This window comes from Monodelphis domestica, chromosome 2, assembly GCF_027887165.1.
Source record: "Monodelphis domestica isolate mMonDom1 chromosome 2, mMonDom1.pri, whole genome shotgun sequence".
In the NCBI taxonomy this organism is placed as follows: Eukaryota; Metazoa; Chordata; class Mammalia; order Didelphimorphia; family Didelphidae; genus Monodelphis; species Monodelphis domestica.
Window position 1 is genome coordinate 163,993,020 of NC_077228.1, and position 19,655 is coordinate 164,012,674.

Here is a 19,655-nt window from a genome sequence, read left to right on the forward strand (position 1 = left end):
ACCCATGCCATAGGTTCGTCATCATGGTTCTAGAGGATCTCTCTAGGTCAAGGGAGGTGCAGCCACATTTGTTGTTTTCTTTGTTTTGTCTTATTTTTAATATTCACAAGGAAATAGCACAATGGCAAAAAGCAGGGAGTAATGCTTCATTCGCATTTTAATAAGGCATAGAAATTAAGGAGTCAAACAGAAAAGAAAGTACAGAAACAGAATAGGGATGGGAAATGAAGTGGTGGAGGGAAGGAGGTAATATAGAGAAGAAAATGGTGAGGAGGGGTAGAGAAAGTCAGTTATACAATCACACATCAAAGTGGGAGCACTAAGGCAGCCTGGTTTTAGTATTAGCAGTATTAGGTTTGGAATCATGGTGGGACAAGGATTTAGGTTCTCATTTTTATGTGGGTTTGGTGGTTGAAGATGGATTAACTCATACATATGACCTTATGATTAATTAATTAACATATATGCATCATCTTAAAGTTATCAGCAATATTTAGGATTAGTACGTTAGCATAAAGCTTTATTGGCTTTCTACTGAGCTTACTCTGTATTTTGGAACTTATCCTAGACTTGCAGACCCTGAGCATTTAGCAGGAGGAAGGCACTCTCACAGTAAGGACTAGCTAGCTTCCCCTAATTAAGCACATGGTCTCAGGATGTGGCCTTAGTTAATTTATGAGACAGGTTCCAATGGTTCCTAGGCTTTCCTAATTTATTAGATCATTTGCAAATGACTGTTATGCTTCCTTAATTTATGGCACAGTCTTTAAGTAACTTCTAGGCTCCCTTTTGCAAACTTACTTCCTGCTATTGTTACCACATACTACCTATAAACTTACTATATTAGCCCAAAAGGGAGGGGGGATGATCAGAGTAAGGGGAACAAGATAAAATTTTAACTCAACCACTCATATTATAAATGAGTAAACAGAGACCTACGGAGGCTATATGACTTGTATAAGTAGTAGGGATCAGAAGTGGAATTTGAACTTAAGTCCTTTGACTTCATAATCTTTTCTCCTTCCATTATTCCTGCCTCTCAAAACATACCAACAACCTGATACCAATCCCAAACCCTGAGATATATCTAGTGTCTCAGATAGCTGGGCAGCTGCATGACTCTAATTGTGGATACTTTTATGAAGTGAACAACAACCTTCAAATCTGCATGGCAAATATATGTATGTGTGTGTGTATACATATATATATATATATGTATATATATATATATGCAAAGAGAGAAACAGCGAGGTAGCAACAGAGACTGAGAGAGACAGAGAGATACAGAGAAAAAGTACTAGGCACAGAATCAGAAAAATGTGGATTCAAAGTTCACCTCTGCTGCTCACTACCTATAGGCAACTAGACAATCCACTTGACAAATCTGAATCTCAATCATTCTCTAAGATTTATATTCCCAATTATAAATGGCATGTTTCTGAGTTGATGGAGTGAATTCCCCCACCAATAAATGTGCATTGTAGTCGATACACTTATACATGAAAATTTCCATATAGAAAATCTTAAGAATCCCTTACATGAAAAATATTCCTGGAAAACAGAGGTTAGGGGACACACTTCTACATTAGGGTATCTACTTGAGGAATTAAAGGAGGTAGAGCTAAGAAGAATCACAAAACCTCAGAGTTTATATAATGAAACCTTTAGCCAAACAAATTCCTGGTGCAATTTCTCCCTAAAGTAGTCATCAAACATCTGTTTAAAGAGCTCCAAATGGCTAGGAAACTCACCACCTTCTAAGGCTTCCCAATTACTTTTATTCTGGTATCTCCAGAATTTGACCCAAATCATGGACTGTTATACTAAAAGAATGCTGTATATAGAAATCAAATTCAGTTGTTATTATAATTTTTTTTCTGCTTTTGCAGGGTCAACAGCTTCCAGAGAAAACAATGCCCCAGTGGTAGTGACAGGGATTCTGGGAGAATCAGCTATTCTACCTGCAGACATTCCAGATAAAAATAAAATTGATAACATTAACTGGGCTTCCCGTACACCTGTAGCTGTTGTGACACCAGAAGGAACATCAGTCAATATCATTACAACCCATCTAAACTATAAAGGACGATTGAATGTCTCATCCAAAACTTACGACTTACAGATCAATCATCTGAAGATGGAGGATGCTGGATTCTACAGAGCAGATATAAATCTCAAGACCTCTTCAACTTCCACCACCATCACCAAGAACTACACCCTGCAAATCTATAGTAAGACTATGATTGTGGACTCATAGAATGTTTGGGCTAAGAGTCCAAAGAGGTCCTCTAGTCCAGCCCCTCATTTTTCATCCAACAATCTGTGACCCCAAGAAGTGAGGTGATTTGCCTAAAGTTACATACATAGTGGCAAAGCTAGGAAAAGAAATGGGGTTTCCTGATTTAGTTCTGTTGTGTTCAACTGGAATATTCTCCAAATGATTCTTCAGAAGAATTTTTGAAGCTGAAGTTTTCAATCAAGGGTTCCCTAAATCATTTGGTGACTATTGTAAGAGGCCTTGGCATTATGCTAGAGAGTCTGAGGGGAAAGAGGGTTAAAGAAGGCCTGGGTCTTTTCTTCATCAAGTTCAACATTTACCCTCCCATCTCTCACTTCCCATTTGCCTGTACACAGGCTGATATCTCCCTAATCCTTTGAAAAACAACAACCCTTAACTCTTCCAGCTACCATCCCATCATTCTCCTACCCTTTGCTGCTGAAATTCTGAAAAATACTATCTATAACCAATGCCTTTCTTCCTTACTACTCACCTTCTCAACACTCTATAACAACTCAAACCCTAGTGCCTCTATTAAAACCATCCTCTCTAAGGTTTTTAATGCCCCTATAAGTGTCAAGTTTCATGACTTCCTCCCCCCTCCCCAATCTTCTTCCTCTTTGAACTTTCTGCAATATATAATATTGCTGATCACTTCTATGATCCCAGCATTTCTTCTTACTGGGTACTTTCTCTTCCTTCACTTCAAAGACAACAGCTTTTCTCAGTTTTCCTCTTAACTTCCCTAAATCCTCCTCTGTTCCCTTCAGTGACTCTCCTTGTTACTCTTCATCTTTCAATATGGGTGTTCCCCAAAGTTCTATCATTGGCCCTTTTCTGTCTATACTTTTCCCACTTGTCAACCTTACTCATTGCCACTTTAATGAAAATAATTCCCAAGTTTTCATCTGCCTGCCTTGGATTTAGACTACTTTAGCAATAGAGTTTCTTACATTTGACTTCTAAAGAGTTCAAAATTGAGAAAATTAAATTTTGTAAAGAAAGTAGTTTCATTATAGACTCATTATTATGCCTCATGTTGTTCCAACTTATAGGACGCCTGGAACAGCCAAAAATTACCCTGAATGCCCTAGCCTCTGAGAACAACACCTGTAACATCACTCTGACATGCTCTGTGGAGATCAGAGAAGCCGTGAAGTATGAGTGGACCCCTCTGGGAGAACAAACTGCTGAGTCTGATGGGAAATCTAGGCTTTTCATCTTCTGGACATCTGGGGATGTTCCCAAAAATTACACCTGCTTGGCCACAAACCCTGTCAGCAAAAACTCTCAATCCATACTTGTTAAAAATTCCTGTGCAGGTAATCATCTCTCTGTGACTTTCTAAAACTTCAGCAGCTATGGCAAGGAGGCTTAAGGGAGTCTGGTCATCAAATAAGCAGAGTTGATATAAAATCTAATAGGAAGAAAGTCTATACCTATTGGAGCCTATAGGCAAATTATTTCAATGAAATAATCATATATTAAGTCTCCATCTAAGAAGAACACAGTGGCATATACAGGGAGTAAAAACAAAGTAATTGTCCTCATGGACCTTACAGTATAGGAAAGCCCAGCTATAATTTATAATGGTGTATATAAAAGTATATAAGGTATAAGGATGGTTCTTATATACAGCAGGAACAAAGGAAGGAATTTCATGGAAGAATTGGCATTTGAAATGGATTTTAAGGGCTGGCTAAAATTTCAACTGGTGGATATAATAACTGACATTCATATAGTGTTTTAAACTTCACAAAGTGTTTTTAGACATTCTCTCTTTCAAATCTCACATGAACTCTAGGAGGTAGATACTAAGGTTATTATCATCATCTCTTTTCTACAGGGGAGGGAATAGAGATTGAGATTGTGCTAGTTACCCAGGTAGCAAACAACTGATCAGTCAACAAAAATTTGTTTAGTAGTATGTAAGACCCTGAGAAATGCAATATGGATAGAAGAATGAAATGAAATAATTCCTGCTTTCAAGGAGTTTGCATTCTATCTAAAGGTTCTGAAAAGATATAAAAAGATGAGTAAATAGAAGTCAATGCAGCAGTTTGGGGTAGAAGTGCAGACTACTGGGGAGATCTGGAAAGGTCTCCTATAGAGATGGCACCGAAGCTGATCCTTGAGGGAAAGTAAAGATTCCAAGTGGGAAAGGGGAAGGGCAAATGCATTCTCAGTCAAGGGACAAGATCAGCCTTTGCAAAAGCATAGAGGCAGGAGTTGGGGCTTCATAAACAGTGAACAAGCTAGTGTGACTAGAGCGTAGTATGAAATGAATCTAGACAGGAAGGCTTACATCAAAAAGTGAAATGTTTAAATGGCAGACTCAGGGTTTTGCATGTCTTTCCAGTATCGTAGGGAGAAGACCTTGAAAAGGAGAATTACATAGTCAGACTGTGATTTAGGGTTGGTAGTTATGTGTGAACTAGTTGGAGGACAGAAAGGAAGCAGTGAGGTCAATTAGGAGATTATAGCAGTGATCCAGGTGAAAGTTCATGAGGGCTAGTCCTGATATGGTGTCTATTTGTGTGGAAGGATACAGCATACAAGACATCGATTAATCTGGTATCGATGGTGAAGGGGAGGGAAAAATCCAAGGTTGTCAGTATGAGTGACTAGAACATTCATAATGCCCTCAATAGACATAAGAAAGTATGTGAGAAGAGTAAGTTTAGGGGGGCAAGAAAATAAAAATTTAATTTTAAAACTTGCCAAATTTGAGTTTTAAGTTGCCTGGGTAAAAATGTGAAACAGGCAGTTGGGGATATAGGACTTAAGCTCAGGAGAAAGATAAAGGGTTTGGAGAGTCATCTGAAAAAAGATAGCAATTGAAAAAGAGAAGAGAAGATGGCTCAGGACAGGATACTCATATTTAATAAATAGCCAGCTTTTACATAATGATTTAAAGTTTACAAAACAATTTGCATATGTTGACTTATTTGATACTCATAATTCTGTGAGGAAGGTGCTATTATTATCTCCATTTTAGGGATGAGAAAATTGAAGTAAGATGGTTTAATGACTTGCCCAGGGTGACATAGTTCATAGGTATCTGAAGCAGGATTCAAACTCAGGCCTTTCTGACTCCAAATTCCATACCATATCTACTGTGCCACCTAATTCCTGGAGAATGGTGATAAATAGGATAAAGGAGTAAAAAACAAGAATAATGATCATGCAAAGTACTTTTAGGAGAGACAGAAAGACATAAAGGAAGGATCCAGAAAGTGCAGTGTTCCAAAAACCCAGCAAAGAAAATATCTAGAGGGGAGTCAGCAATGTCTGACTTTACATAGAGACCAGACTGAAGAGGATTTAGAAAAGACCAAGGAATTGAGCAATTATGTTATTGTCAGTAACTTTAGATATAGTAGTTTTTGTTCATTGGTAATTTTAGGAACCAGATTTCAAAAGAAATAGTGAGTGATGGGTAAGGAAGTGGTGATAGCTATTTCTAGATGTTTGGCTATAAAGGGAGAAATGTAGATGATTTTGAAAGAGATGGCAGAATCAGGTTCAGTTTTGTAATGATGGGGGAGATCTGGACATGTCTGAAGGCAGCAGAGGAGTCAGGAGAAAAATAAAAATCAAAGTGGGCAAGGCTGATGAAAAGATCAAGTTACTCCTGGAAGGGACTAGAGAGTCCACATAGAGGGGTTGGCCTTGGTAAACAGAAGTATCACCTCTCCCTTTAAGATTGGATCAAAGGATTCACAAGTAAATTATATCAAATATTTAATATTAATTAATTAATATTAATTAATTAATATTAATTCTAATATTAAGTAATTATTTGAAATAATTAGTTAAGAATGAATTTTACCAAACTCCTTTTATGAAACAACTATGGTGCAGATACCTAAACCAGGAAAAACAAAAACAGATAAAAAATTATAATCCAATTTCATAAATGAATGTGAATGCAAAAATCTTAAATAAAATACTATGTAGGAGACCACAATAATACATTACAAAGAGTATACATTGTGACCAAATGGGATTTGTACCAGGAATGCAAGGATGGTTTATTATGAGTAAAATTATTAACATAATTGATCATATTAATAAAAAAGTAATAAAAACCATATGATCATATCAGTAGTAACAGAAAAAGCTTTTTGACAAAACACACCACTCATTCCTATTAAAAAACAGTGGGAATCATAAGTACAAATGGATTTTTTCTCAAAATCATATGAAGCATCTACTTAAAATCATCTGCAAGTATTATGTGTAATGTGAAGGAGCTAGAAGCCTTCCCAAAAAGATCAGGAGTGAAAAAAGGATGCCTATTATCATCAACATTGTTTAACATAGGATTAAAAATGCTAACAATAGCAATAAGAGAAGAAAAAAGAAATTAAAGGAATCAGAATGAGCAAAGAGGTAATAAAACTATCTCCTTGTAGATGATACATGGAAAATCTAGAGATTCAACTAAATTTTAATTCCAACTCTCAATGATTTTAAGAAAGAAGCAAGGCATAAAATAAACTCATGAAACATCAGCATTTTTTGTATATTACTAACAAAGTCCTTCAAGAAGAAATTGATATTCCATATAGAAGAGCTACATATAGAATAAAATACCTGGGAGTATACCTGCCAAAAGAAACCCAGCAAATACAGGGATGTAAAATGCTTTTTACACAAATGAAGTGAGATCTAAACAATTGTTCATGGATGGGCAGGGCCAATATAGTAAAAATATCAATCTACCTAAACTAATCTACTTATTTAATTGTCTCAATCAAATTGCCAAAAATTATCTTATTGAGCTAGAAAATATAATAACAAAATTAATTTAGTTGAATAAAAGATGAAGACTAGCAAAAAAATTAATTTAAAAAGTCAAGAAAGGAAGTCTAGCAGTATCAGATTTTAAACTACTATAAAGCAATAATTATCAAAACTATCTGCTACTGGCTGAGAAATAGAAAGATTAGGGGAACAGAACATATATACAAAACAGTAGTAAAAGATTATTTCAACCTTGTATTTGACAAAAATATAGAACTAGGATATTGGAATAAGAAATAACTATTTGATAAAAAATTCCTGTGACAACTAGAAAGTAGATAAGATCAATATGACTCTATGATTTTGACATAAAAGCCTAAAAGAATCACTGGCAAACTAGAAGAATAGGAAAAATATTACTTCTCAGATTTATGGATAGAAGAGGAATTTATGAGTAAATAAGAAATGAGGAGCATTATAAGGTACAAAATGCATAATTTTGAGTAAATTAAACTGAAAAGCTTTTGTAAAAATAAAACAAATGTTGCTTAGATTAGAAGGAAAGCAGAAAATTGGAGGAAATTTTTCATCTACAGTTTCTCAGACAGAGGTCTCATACCTAAACTATGTAGAGAACATTGTCAAATTTATGGGGATAAAAGATATGAAGGGATAGTTTTCAGATGAAGAAATCAAAGTCATATGTACATGAAGAGATGCTCTAAATCACTACTGATTAGGGAAGTGCAAACCAAAACAATTCTGAGGTCTTATGTCACACCCATCATATTGGCTAAAATGACAAAAAGGCAAAATGACAAATTTTGGAGAGGATGTGAAAAAATGGGGACACTAATGCACTCTTGGAACTGTGAACTGATTCAACCATTTTGGAGAGCAATTTGGAATTGACTAGAGAGTATAAAACTGTGTATACTCTTAGACTCAGTAGTACTATTGCTGTGTCTATTTCTCAAGAATATCAGGGAAAAGGGAAAAGAATCCAAATGTTCCAAAATATTTAGAACAGTTCTCTTTCTGGTAGCAAAGAACTGGAAGCTGAGGGGATGATGTTCATCAGTTGGGGATGGCTAAACAAATTGAAGGATATGACTGTGATGGTATACTACTACACTATAAGAAATGATGAGCAGATTAATTTTTTTACTTGAAAAGAACATGAGATAATGAGGAGTAAAATGAGTAGAATCAGGAGAACATTGTATGCAGTTATAGATTTAATATTTGAAGAATAGCCTGTGAATGCTCATCTCCAGAGAATGAACTGAGAAATTGATACACAAAAGGCATAATCCACAAATTTTTTAAGGATGATGCCTTCTGTGGTGTGAAGGGAACTTATAATTTTTTAAAAATAAAAGCCCATGGGGGCAGCTGGGTAGCTCAGTAGATTGAGAACCAGGCCTAGAGACGGGAGGTCCTAGGTTCAAATCTGGCCTCAGACACTTCCTAGCTGTGTGACCCTGGGCAAGTCACTTGACCCCCATTGCCTAGCCCTTACCACTCTTCTGCCTTGGAGCCAATACACAGTATTGACTCCAAGATGGAAGGTAAGGGTTTAAAACAAAATAAATAAATAAATAAAAGCCCAAGCCAATATTAAAAAAAAAAGTGGTATGAGCAATGACTATAGAAAACTGAAAGAAAAGACTGGATCAAAGGAGGAGAGAATGATGGAATGATGCTAAGGACTCCCAGATCTACATAACTAGCCCTAGTCTCTTTCACTTCAGTCTCACATCAATAATTGGACATTCAACCATGGATGGCACTTCAAACTCTACATAGAGCTCAATATTTTTCTCTTTACATCACTATTCTTGTGAAGCTTTCTATTTCACACCATGATCCTGCAAGATCTCATCATTACACTGATGATTCTCAAATCTACTTCTTCTGCCCCAGTCTCTCTGCTGACTTCTAATCTCAATCTCCATCTGCCTTTCAGATATCTCAAATTAGATGTCTAGTAGACATAAACACTGTATGTTTAAGACAGAACTCATTATTTTTCCTTTAAACCCTCCTCTCCCTCTACTACCTGTTCTATTACTGAAGAGGGCAACATTATCCTCTCAATCACTCAGGCTCAAACCTTAGTAGCCATCCTGGACTCTTCACTGTCTTTCACTCCTTATGTCCAACTGTCTCCAAGGAAATCTGTAGACTTCACCTTTGCAACATCTCCTGAATACGTACTCTTCTTTCCTCTGACACTACCACCACTCTAGGATGTGTGTGGAAGAGATATAATACAAAGGATAGTTTGTTTTTATTTCTTTTAATTTTTTAATTTTTAGTATTTTATTAGTATTTTATTTTTTCTAAATTACATGTAAATAATTTTTTTAATTTTAGTTTCATATTCTCTTCCTCACTTCCCTCACCCCTCCTTGAATAGACAAGCAATTTGATATAGATTTTACATGTGCATCATACAAAACATTGTTAAGGATTGTTTGTTAGCAATAGAACAAGGCATCCAGAGGGGATGGTCAAAGGAAAGAACAGAAAAGAGTTGGGGCTTGGGATCAGTAAGGTTTTTGTGAATAAATGAAAGAGCAAGTAGTTATAGCAGATGAAGAGAATGTCATCCTGTTCAGCCTTTGACAATGAAACACAGGTATTTATTTTTGAAGGAGATACTTCAACTATCATAGGACAATAGATTGTCAAACCTTTCCAAATAAACAACTAGAGGCTTGGATGTTCATCTGTTTTGAGCAAAGTGACAAGGAGAGGAGAACCCAATGGCTCCATGGGGAGAGGCCTGCTATTATCTAGAAAAGAATAGAGACAGAATTTGAACCCATATCTTCTTATCTCTTGAGCTAGAACTCTATTTAGAAGAGGGGAAAGGACATTCTAAGAATGGAGAGCAAAGAAGAGTGTGAAAAAATATAGAGTCAGGAAGAGATGAAAGGAAAACAGTTCAGCAGTGTAAGCAGTCATGAAAGCAAATGAGTTTTACTCATTAGGCAATAGGGAGATGGGGATTTTTTTTTTGAGCAAAGGACTTACACAACTAAATCTATGCATAAAGATTTACTCTATAACCCAGATTTCCAGGAGAGGAAAATCACAATTTCTCTAATAGCCTATTCCAATCTTTTTGGAAAGGTCTTTTCTTGGACCCTATAGTAAGATGTAACTCCAGCAGGAACCTTGGATTCAGCTGGGCTCACTCATCTCCTAGGGCTGACAGTGAGGAGTTTATGCAAAACAAAACTGAACTTGGCCAGGAAGACTTCCACCACTCACTGATATTTTCTCTTTCAGGTACTTTAATGATTTCTGGTCCTCCATGGTATGCTCTCATATCTGTCTTGGAAATGCTGGTTATTTTCAGTCTGGCTGGAGTGGGATTTTACCTGTGGCACAAGATAAAATAAGGTAGAATTTCCTGGGACGCAATTCAAAAAAATACCCTCTTTCTCTAGGTTTAAATTGGTTTCCTTTATGTGAAGGAGGGAGAGAAATGCGTTTAGGACCCTTATCCAATTCCCCTTCCTTCTCCTTCCCTGACAAGAATATATTATGGCATGCATTTTAGTTGTATAGCATTTAATAATTTCCAAAGCATTTTTGCACACATTATCACAAAGCTGGAAAAAATCACTGTCAAAGAATCATGGAGTCCCAGAATCTCTGAGTTGGAAAAGACTGAAGATTATGGAACCACCCTGCACCTGAATGGAAATTCCAGTTACAACATCCCCAGACTGGGGCCACTCAGCTTTTGCTGGCAAGAGAAACATAGCCCATGATCTCTGGAGGCAGATCACTTTGCTTTTGAATTCTCCTAATCATTAGGAAATACTTTTTTCCTTACAAGACTAAATCTGTCTCTGTGCAGCTTCCACTAATTTATTGCTATTCATTCTGCCCTCTGGAGCCAAACAGAATAGATCTAATCCCTCTTGTAAGTGACAATCCTTAAAACAATTCTGGACAGCTACCATATTCCTCCAAAGATTTCTCTTTTCCAGGCTAAACAACACCAGTTTTCAAATAGGTGGTGGTAAGGATTCTAATTCAGGGTTAAATGAGTTGGTCTATGAATTCCCTTCCAAGATGGAGATTTTATGAATTTGTGAAACACTGAATCAGTCACATGACCCATAATAGTAAATGTACAAAGCAGGGACTTCACTAATTGATATTTTTGAATTTTGAGAACTATGAACCAGACTTTGAGGGGAGAGAAAAAGAAGTGTTATTTACTATCTAAATAAATCTATTTTGAGCTGAATGTCTTTTTTTTGTTCTATTGCTTATTAGGGATTGAAGAACCTTGGAAAGAAATGAGTCAAATTCACATGTAAAACCCAGCGGAATTGTGTGTCAGCTATGGGAGGAGGTTTGGGGGAGGACAGGGAAAGAACATGAATCTTATAACCATAGAAAAATATTCCAAATTTAGTAATTAAATAATATTTTCAAAAAAGAAAAAAGAGAAAACAAATGAGTCAAATTTGGTCTACCTAGAGGGAGTTGCAGGTGGGAACCAAATAATTTAGAGATACTGTCAGAGAGAAAACTCCCCAATATTCAATTTAGTCTGTCATGTCAGAGGTCAGGATCTATTATACAAGTTATACCCATTAGATCAAATTTGAAGTATATGCAAAGAATAAGTACTACAGAATCACACATCTATCAAAACAATCACCCAGCTTCACCTGGTGCCAGTTAGGTATAGAAAAAAGTAAGGAAAAATAATTTTCCAGAAGATAGTCCTCAGGGAAGAAGAGCTCCTGAAAACCTTAGTGTCCTTTTCAGAAAGGAAAAGTCTCTCTGGGATGACATTAGACCCAACCAACCCAGGACAAAATCTCCTCTGTTGTTCTATAAACATCAGCCCAAGAGTTTAGGACTGGACTGTGTTGGGCTGGACCAGGCATTAGCTGTGGCAGAGTGCAAAAAGAACCATGGGATAGTAGAAAGAACAATGGACTGTTTATTAAGCACTTACCATATGCCAAGCTCTGTGATAAGCCCTTTACATATATTATCTCATTTGATTTTCACAACAACTCTTGGAAGTAGGTTCAATTGTTGTCCTCATTTTGTAATTGAGGAAACTGAGGCAGACAAAGGTTAAATGTCCTGTCCAAGGTCATTCAGATAGCAGGTATCTATGGTCAGATTTGAACTCAAGTCTTCTTGACTCCAGGCCTGGCATCCTATCCACTGTACCATCTAATTGCTTCTGGACAAAGACTAGTAATCAATAGACTTGCCACTAATAAGTTCTGTAACTTTGGGCAAATGATTCCTTTTTGGGGGGGCCACAATTTCCTAATCTGTAAAGTAGGAAGACATTGGACTAGGTTACTTCTGATGTCCTTACCAGGTTCTAATATTCTAGGATTACTCACATGCCTGTGTTGCGGGGTAGGGGCAGAGATGGTATGAGAGCTTTGGAAAGGAAACTCTTCATTTCTTTTTCATTATGGATATAAATTCTCTTCAAGGAGAAGCCCATGAAAAGAAGAAAAGATTTTGGAAAGCAGCAGACATATAGAGGAGCTGATGACCCAATATACCCCTGATTCCCAGCTTGCCTCCCTAAAAGCTTCAAAGAATTTTCCCTTTGGAGAGACTGAGGCCTCTCTTGAATGGATTGACATACCTTGGTCTCAATAGAAGAGTTCATTCCCTCTGTGTATTGTCTAACCTGACTGACTTTTCTACTTTCTGTTTAATATCTGCTTGAATAAATGAGTTTACTTACTATTCACTACTTTTAATTTTATTTTGTATTTCTAGTACTTAGTTGGAATGAGTCCAACCTAAGAGTACAAGCTTGGGGTCACCATTTCCCCTTCAATGGACACCAGGAAAGTGTTTTCAATCTTAAAATCATTTCCCCAACTAGAAATATTTAGGACAATAGATCATTGTAATTCTTATCTGGCATCCTCTCTCAAAATATTGAGTGGCCAGCCTTGTGGCCCCTTCTCCTTCTCTCTTCTGGGTCTAAATAATTTTTTTTCCTTGGAGAATGGTAGACAAAGTTACAGAGATATTTATCCATACCTCTATTTGAGTCACATATAGATGATCTATATGAATATACATATCTTACTGATAAAACACATTTTATATTTTAACATAATTGTTACATCTCCCTTCAAGTCTTCTCATCCTCACTTCTTTTATGCTAGGCAGGAATATATCAGAGGTATAAGATAGGAAATTCATCATGTAAACAATTTCCATGGAATCTTGGGGTAAAAATAATTATATTATCATTAGCATCTATGCTCTTTTTTTGTTCCACCCTAGAGGATGGTTAGAGAAATAAGGAAATAGACTTAAAAGTGGTTAAAAATTTATCTCAAGGCCCAACTCCAGGATTAAAATGAAGATAGAGTTGTGTGTTAGCAAGTTTGGTAGAGTTCAAATTACCCTTTAGTGCATCTTTTTGACTCAGTGTTGCTACCTTGGTGAATGCAAAAGCAGAGAGGAAAAAACAAAAATTTTATTATAAATAAAGTTTGTTTTAATTAATTTTATGAATTGCAAATATTTCATTGTATTCCACTCCCAAATTTTAGTGACTGGATTATGCTATAAGGCTAGGACCAGAATATTTAGCATGAATCAACCAGTTTATATTTCGATATTCATGTTCTCAAAGTTGAATTATGGGAAGGTTGATGCAGAAAAATAGGAGCCTCAACTCATGAGATGGTCATATTCAAGATTATGGCATTTTTTGGCCTTTGATATTTTAGCTGAATATAAGAATCTATCTTAAGAGATCAGAAAGACACCTTCAGTATTCCTGTAGGAAGAGATAAATGGGTGTTTAAAGAACTTGACAAGGATAAAACAACAATAATAAATAAGCTAGCATTTATATAGTATTATAAATTATAAGGTTTGAAAAAGCACTTAACAAAATCTGGAATTCATTACTTGGCTCTTGACAATTTTAGAAAATCTGAATCACCAACATAAGGAAACTGAAAGTGAATTGTCTTTCCATATTCAGCAAAATACTGATATGAATACGTTTTAGGCATTTAAGAACTGTGTCTTGAAGGTAGAAGCCTTAGTAGCAATTCAGATGAAAAGTACAATGCTGTTGAGGTTGGAGATCAATAGATTCTATGTGAAAAGCATGGCCTCTGACCCAGAGGTCTGTCTGGAAAATGTTTTATATCTCACTGATATTGGGACTGTAAAGGAAAAAAGAATGAGAGTCAGAAAGGGGATGTAAAATAGGAGCCCTCACTAGTGAGAAAATCTTGGTCTTATCCCATCATTAATCCTCAGAGTAGGATTTCCTCCAAAGAAGGGTGAAAGATTAGGTGATCATCACAAAGGAACTTGTAAGTAGCAAACATTTAAATAGAAAATCATGAATAATTAGAATAATATTTAATGAGGATCCAGGCTAATGGGAACAAGTCAGAACTTCTGTCTACAGTTTTCTATCAATCTGAAGAACTCATAAAAAATTCACTCTCACAAAGTCAGTTAAAGAAGTCTGAGGTTCTAGATGGGGACTATTGTTTTTATGGAGGATCTTGCATATTTGGTAAAATAAAATTAATTCACAGGATTATATACTGAGGCTTTAAACACCATTAAGTCTATCTCTACTCATTTTGAAGATGAAGAAATTGAGGGATATAGAAGATAAATGATTTACCCAGAGTGTCAGAGTCAAAATCTGAAGCCAGGTCCTGACTCTAATTCCCTTAGAGTCAGTTCCCCAACAGAGGTCAGCAAGAGAAGTGAGGAAATATATAAAGCAATAGGATTTGATGAATTTGATTTATGCTACCTCCACACTTTTTTATTCTCAATGACTGAGGCCCAAGGTTTACAGAGATAATAAATATCTAAGTAGGACTCCAAGGCTGACTCCATGTCCAACTCTCTATCCACCATTTCACCTAGTAAAACCCTTTTCAACACATGCTCCATTCTGAATCTCCCCTCTCACAGTGGCAAACAATTTTAGCAAATATATATCTCTGTTTTATGCCTAGTTTGATGTTTATGATCAGGGGAATTTTTCATAGGATTATTTCCATCATTAAATTTTTCAAGTCATCTTGAATTATTTTTATGTATGGATGGATGAACCTTCTTGGAAGAGAACTTTTTAGGTGACATTTTGCTCTACTGAATAAAATTCTTTTTGTCATCAATAAATAATAAGCATGGTGGGATTTTGTGTTCTCTACATCTTTTAGTCAAATGTATGATGGTAAAGATGTGATCCACTGTAGAAAATGACTTGGGAAAATCTATCTTTTCCCCACTAATATCCTCATTATGAATCATCTCCATGAGTTTAGAGAATTCTGATATAAATTTATATAGATAGGAGCATAAGCATTCCATTTGGTAGTTGTTACTGTCACTTTTTTTAGTATTAATAAAGTCTGAGTTTTTTTCCAAACATTTGCTATCTTTTCTTCCTTTAGGAACCTTTTGAATAAATCCATCAATGCCTTCACAATTTTCTCACCTCTAGTATGGATCATCTCTAATATACTTGGTCTAATTCAACTGCTTTACCCATCTTTGTTCTCTTGAGTTTCATTTTTATCTCTTCTTTAAGTATGCACTGGACTTCGATGTTAGAGACCAAGAATGGCAGCACTAAACATCAACAACATGGAAATAGGTTCTGATCAAGGACACATGTAAAACTCAGTAGAATTGTGTGTCGGCTATGGGAAGGGGTGGGGGGAGGAAAGGGAGGGAAAGAATACGATTCTTGTAAACAAGGAATAATGTTCTAAATTGACTAATTAAATAAAATTAAAAAAAAAGAGTTGGGGCACTTACTTTGCTTCTTTCCAAAGTTTTCTTTAAAGTGATTTTACCATCTATTGCTTCTCTGGGATTGGGGGGCGGGGGGAGGAGAGGTTGATATTGTTTATAATCTTCCCTTATCTTTTTTTGCTATGATTTTACAAACAATTTTCTAGTTTGAACTACATTTGCATTTAGCTGTCATTTCTATCAAGTTGACACAGGTCGAGTGTCCAGTGTATAGCTCAGTACCTGGCACTTAGTAAGTGATTAATAAATGTTTGTTGTTTATTGATTGTTAACCAAGGAGCTTCTTTATGATACTTTGGTCTTCTCATTATAACAGTTTAGATTGAATAAGCTTCCCTTTCCATTACTTCTTATAACTTTTTACTTATTTCATGACACTTGATTCATATACCTATTAAAGTTATCATTAGTTAATATAATTAAATTGCATACAAATTAAATAAATGAATGATTTCATCCATCATTTCATTAGACCTCTAATCCCCTTTTCATTTCTAAAGTCTACAATCCTACTTTCGCTCTTGGTCTAAGAGCAACGCTGCTATTGGAGAACCTTTCTTGACGTCGTGGCACTAAAAAAAGGGAAGAAAAAGAAACCATAGCTCATTTATCATTGACTCTGTTGCCTTTCAAGGATTAAGAGCTGAAAGAACATGGCCCAACCCCACCTCCCGTTCTTTGTTCTCTTTCTGTTCGTGGGTAAGTTCTGGCTATTGCCAGTCCCTCTCTGCGCTCCACCTGCCAGCTGTCTTCATGGGCAGGAACATTACTGAGCCCCTTTTGGGTGGTTTAGGGCTGGGATGGTAGTTCCCTTTTAGTTTGTGCTTTAAACATAATTCTAATCACTATGGTTTCTGTCTGTGCTGAAACAATAAGGACTCGAGCTGGCCAACAATGTGACTGTGAGGGAAAAAAATGCAAACATCAAACCTAGACGGGCTGATGCCTTCTCCTTCTTTGAAGAAGACAACCTTGAAATTCATTTGTGTTCAGAATTCACTCTGCCTCAATGGGTCTCGGGTTCCTCAACTATAAAATGAAGGAAATGACCTTGGGATTTCTCTCAGCTATACCTTTCTGTAGCCCTATAATTATTGAAAATATTCCTTGAACATTCCCATTTGGTCCTTGCAAGAGTCCTTTGAAGGAGGCAAAACACATTTTTTTTCATATTTTAAAAATACCTGAGGCTCACAGGGATGAAATAACTTCCTTATAAATAAAAAAAAAAAACTAATACATGGCAGAACCAGAACCTGAAGAAGAACTATTAGATGGTCTCCATATGTTGCCCATAGTCTGCATATGGGAAATGTTTGTTGTTTTGAACTGAACTAAAAACTTAATTGTTCTATCTGGTTTTCATGACATGGTGTTTCCTTTCTACCTTAAACTACACTAAAAAGTTGTCATGCATTAGATGAGGCAGCATGATATACTGGAATGAATGCTGTTTCGGAAGTCAAAGGACCTGGATTCAAGCCTTGTTCTGCCACTTAAAATATAACGTGGGTAAAGTCATTTTGCTTATCTGGGCCTCAGTTTCTTTATCTGCAAAATGAGGACTGTACTCTGTGACTTCTAAGATCTCTTCTAGCTTTATATTCCTGAGCCTATGAGAAATGAGTTTGGGGTTATCTGGTTTATTCACAACAATCAATCTATATTAAAGTGAATAATGGAGAATTAAGAGTGATATTTTAAATGTAGACTATAATAACAAAAGAATTCCACAATTTATTTGTCCAATTCTTTAATTTTACTTATATAATACAAATAGAGGCTCAGAAAGATGAAGAGACATTACCCATGTCACACAACTAATGAGCAAAAAAGCCAGAATATAAATCCAGGTTGATGGCCTTCTCTGCAGGCATCTGTTGTTGTCAACATCATCATCATCATCATTATTATAATTATCATTTCTTGGGCAACCCTTTTTTAATTTAATGTAGTCAGGAGTTATCCATTTTACATCTCATCATGTTCTCTATGTCTTGCTTGAACATACTTGCTTGAACATCCCCTTGTCCATAGATCTAACAGGTAAACTCTTCAATGTTCCCCTAATTTGTTTATGATATCACCATTTATTTCTAAATTATGTATCCATTTTGCCTTTACCTTGGTATATGGCATGAGGTATTTGGTCTATGCCTACTTTCTGCCATGCTGTTTTCCAGTTTTCCCAGGAGTTTTTGTTGAATAGTGAGTTTTATATCATTACCACTGCTAAGCATTGTTGAACACATGGCACTGTTGTGTTGTACAAAGAAAGTTGTACAGGGTAAGTCTCTGGCTCCAGTTATTTCAAACCAACTAGAAAGAAGGGAGACTACCTAGGACTGTGTTTGACAGCAGAGAGATGTCATTACACTGGTGAATGGCTCATAGAATGCTTGTTTCATATTTAAGATAACTGAGTTATTGTTTTAATTTTTAATCTGTAGTATCTATTAGAAACCCTATCAATATATTGGAACAAACTAGGTCAGGAACAACAGGATTTCCTTAAAGTGTAGAATCAATGCACCTCAAGTTCATTGATCCACCCCAGGCATTAAAATCATACTCACATTTATAATGAATCTCCTCTCTTTAGGGAAACTCTAACAGTCAGCAACCTGTAACAAAAAGCACATATCTTCATGGTATGATCCAGGCTGAAATTATGTACAGGTGCAAAAAGGGGTCAGTTGAGCTTTTGCCAATTCCCCATCCCTTTCTGACTCCTTAAACATGGGTGTGTCCACTTGACTTTATCCAAAACATTCTCCTCTTTTCTGATTACTCTTCCTTAAATGATCCCATTCATCCCCCAGGCTTCTATTATCACCTCTATGCAGATGACTTTCATTTCTTTATCTATAACCACCAACTTCTCCCCAAAGCTCTATACCCACATTTCTAAATGCTTGTTGAAATGCAGATTGCCCTTAAATTCAACCGAACTTGTTTACTTCCCTTCTTGCCATCCAAGGGAGAAAAAACTTAACCTTAACTTCTCTAATTTTTTACAACTATATTCTTAACTGCTTACTTCGGAATCTCAGAACTATCTTTAACTTCTCCCTTTCCTTCACCTCCCCTCCAAAACTAATCAATTCTGAAATACCAAAAAAAAAAAATAGGGTGAGAATAAAAAACAAGCTTCTATTCATGGAGTCAAGAGTTGAGGATAACAATGGGATAGCCTTTGCTCCCCATTGATCTCTGTGAAAATGTCAGGAGATCTGAGGGAAAGCTCCTAGTACATTGTACCAATCATCTCTGAAGGATTTATGAGAGGGAATGAATAAAAGTTACTCTGGATGAGAAGACAGGAAATGGTTATAACATGCATCACTTAAAGGGATGAGATCACAGATGGATCAAAGTATGGAAGTAACATTTTTCCTTTCTGTTCTCACTTCTACCACTTTAGTCTCATCTCTTTTCATCTAGATTATTGGGATAGTTCTCTAATTGACCCTCATACATTCACTCTTTACCCTCTCTAACCCACCCTTCAGACTTCTTCTCCACTAAAAAAAAATTTAAAAAGAATGATTCTTTATCTGCCTTCTTTGTAAGGCTCTTCATCTTCCTCTTATGGCTCCACATTTGACTTATCCCAATATTTTTCAAGGATTCTTTTCTCTTCTTTTTCTATATATTTTCCCTTGCTGATCTCATCTTCAATGGCTTCAATTATCACCTGTATAAAAATGGTTTCCAAGAATTTATCTTCACTCCAACCTCTTCAGACTCTGGTTTAATTCAATTCAATAAACATTTAATATGACTCTGCAAT

The 19,655-nt window shown here is 36.0% G+C and overlaps 1 protein-coding gene across 1 annotated transcript in view; it reads left to right on the forward strand.

Annotated features, from left to right (window-relative positions):
• The first annotated feature begins 2,015 nt into the window (after positions 1-2,015).
• The window catches only part of LOC103100846 (SLAM family member 5-like), an 81,684-nt gene continuing 64,044 nt past the window's right edge, over positions 2,016-19,655 (forward strand). Inside the window, exons 1-3 of the mRNA XM_016429525.2 lie at positions 2,016-2,231; positions 3,334-3,600; positions 10,328-10,435. Coding sequence (XP_016285011.2) covers positions 2,138-2,231; positions 3,334-3,600; positions 10,328-10,435 — 469 coding nt within the window. The 5' untranslated portion in view covers positions 2,016-2,137. The remainder of the gene's footprint in view (positions 2,232-3,333; positions 3,601-10,327; positions 10,436-19,655) is intronic.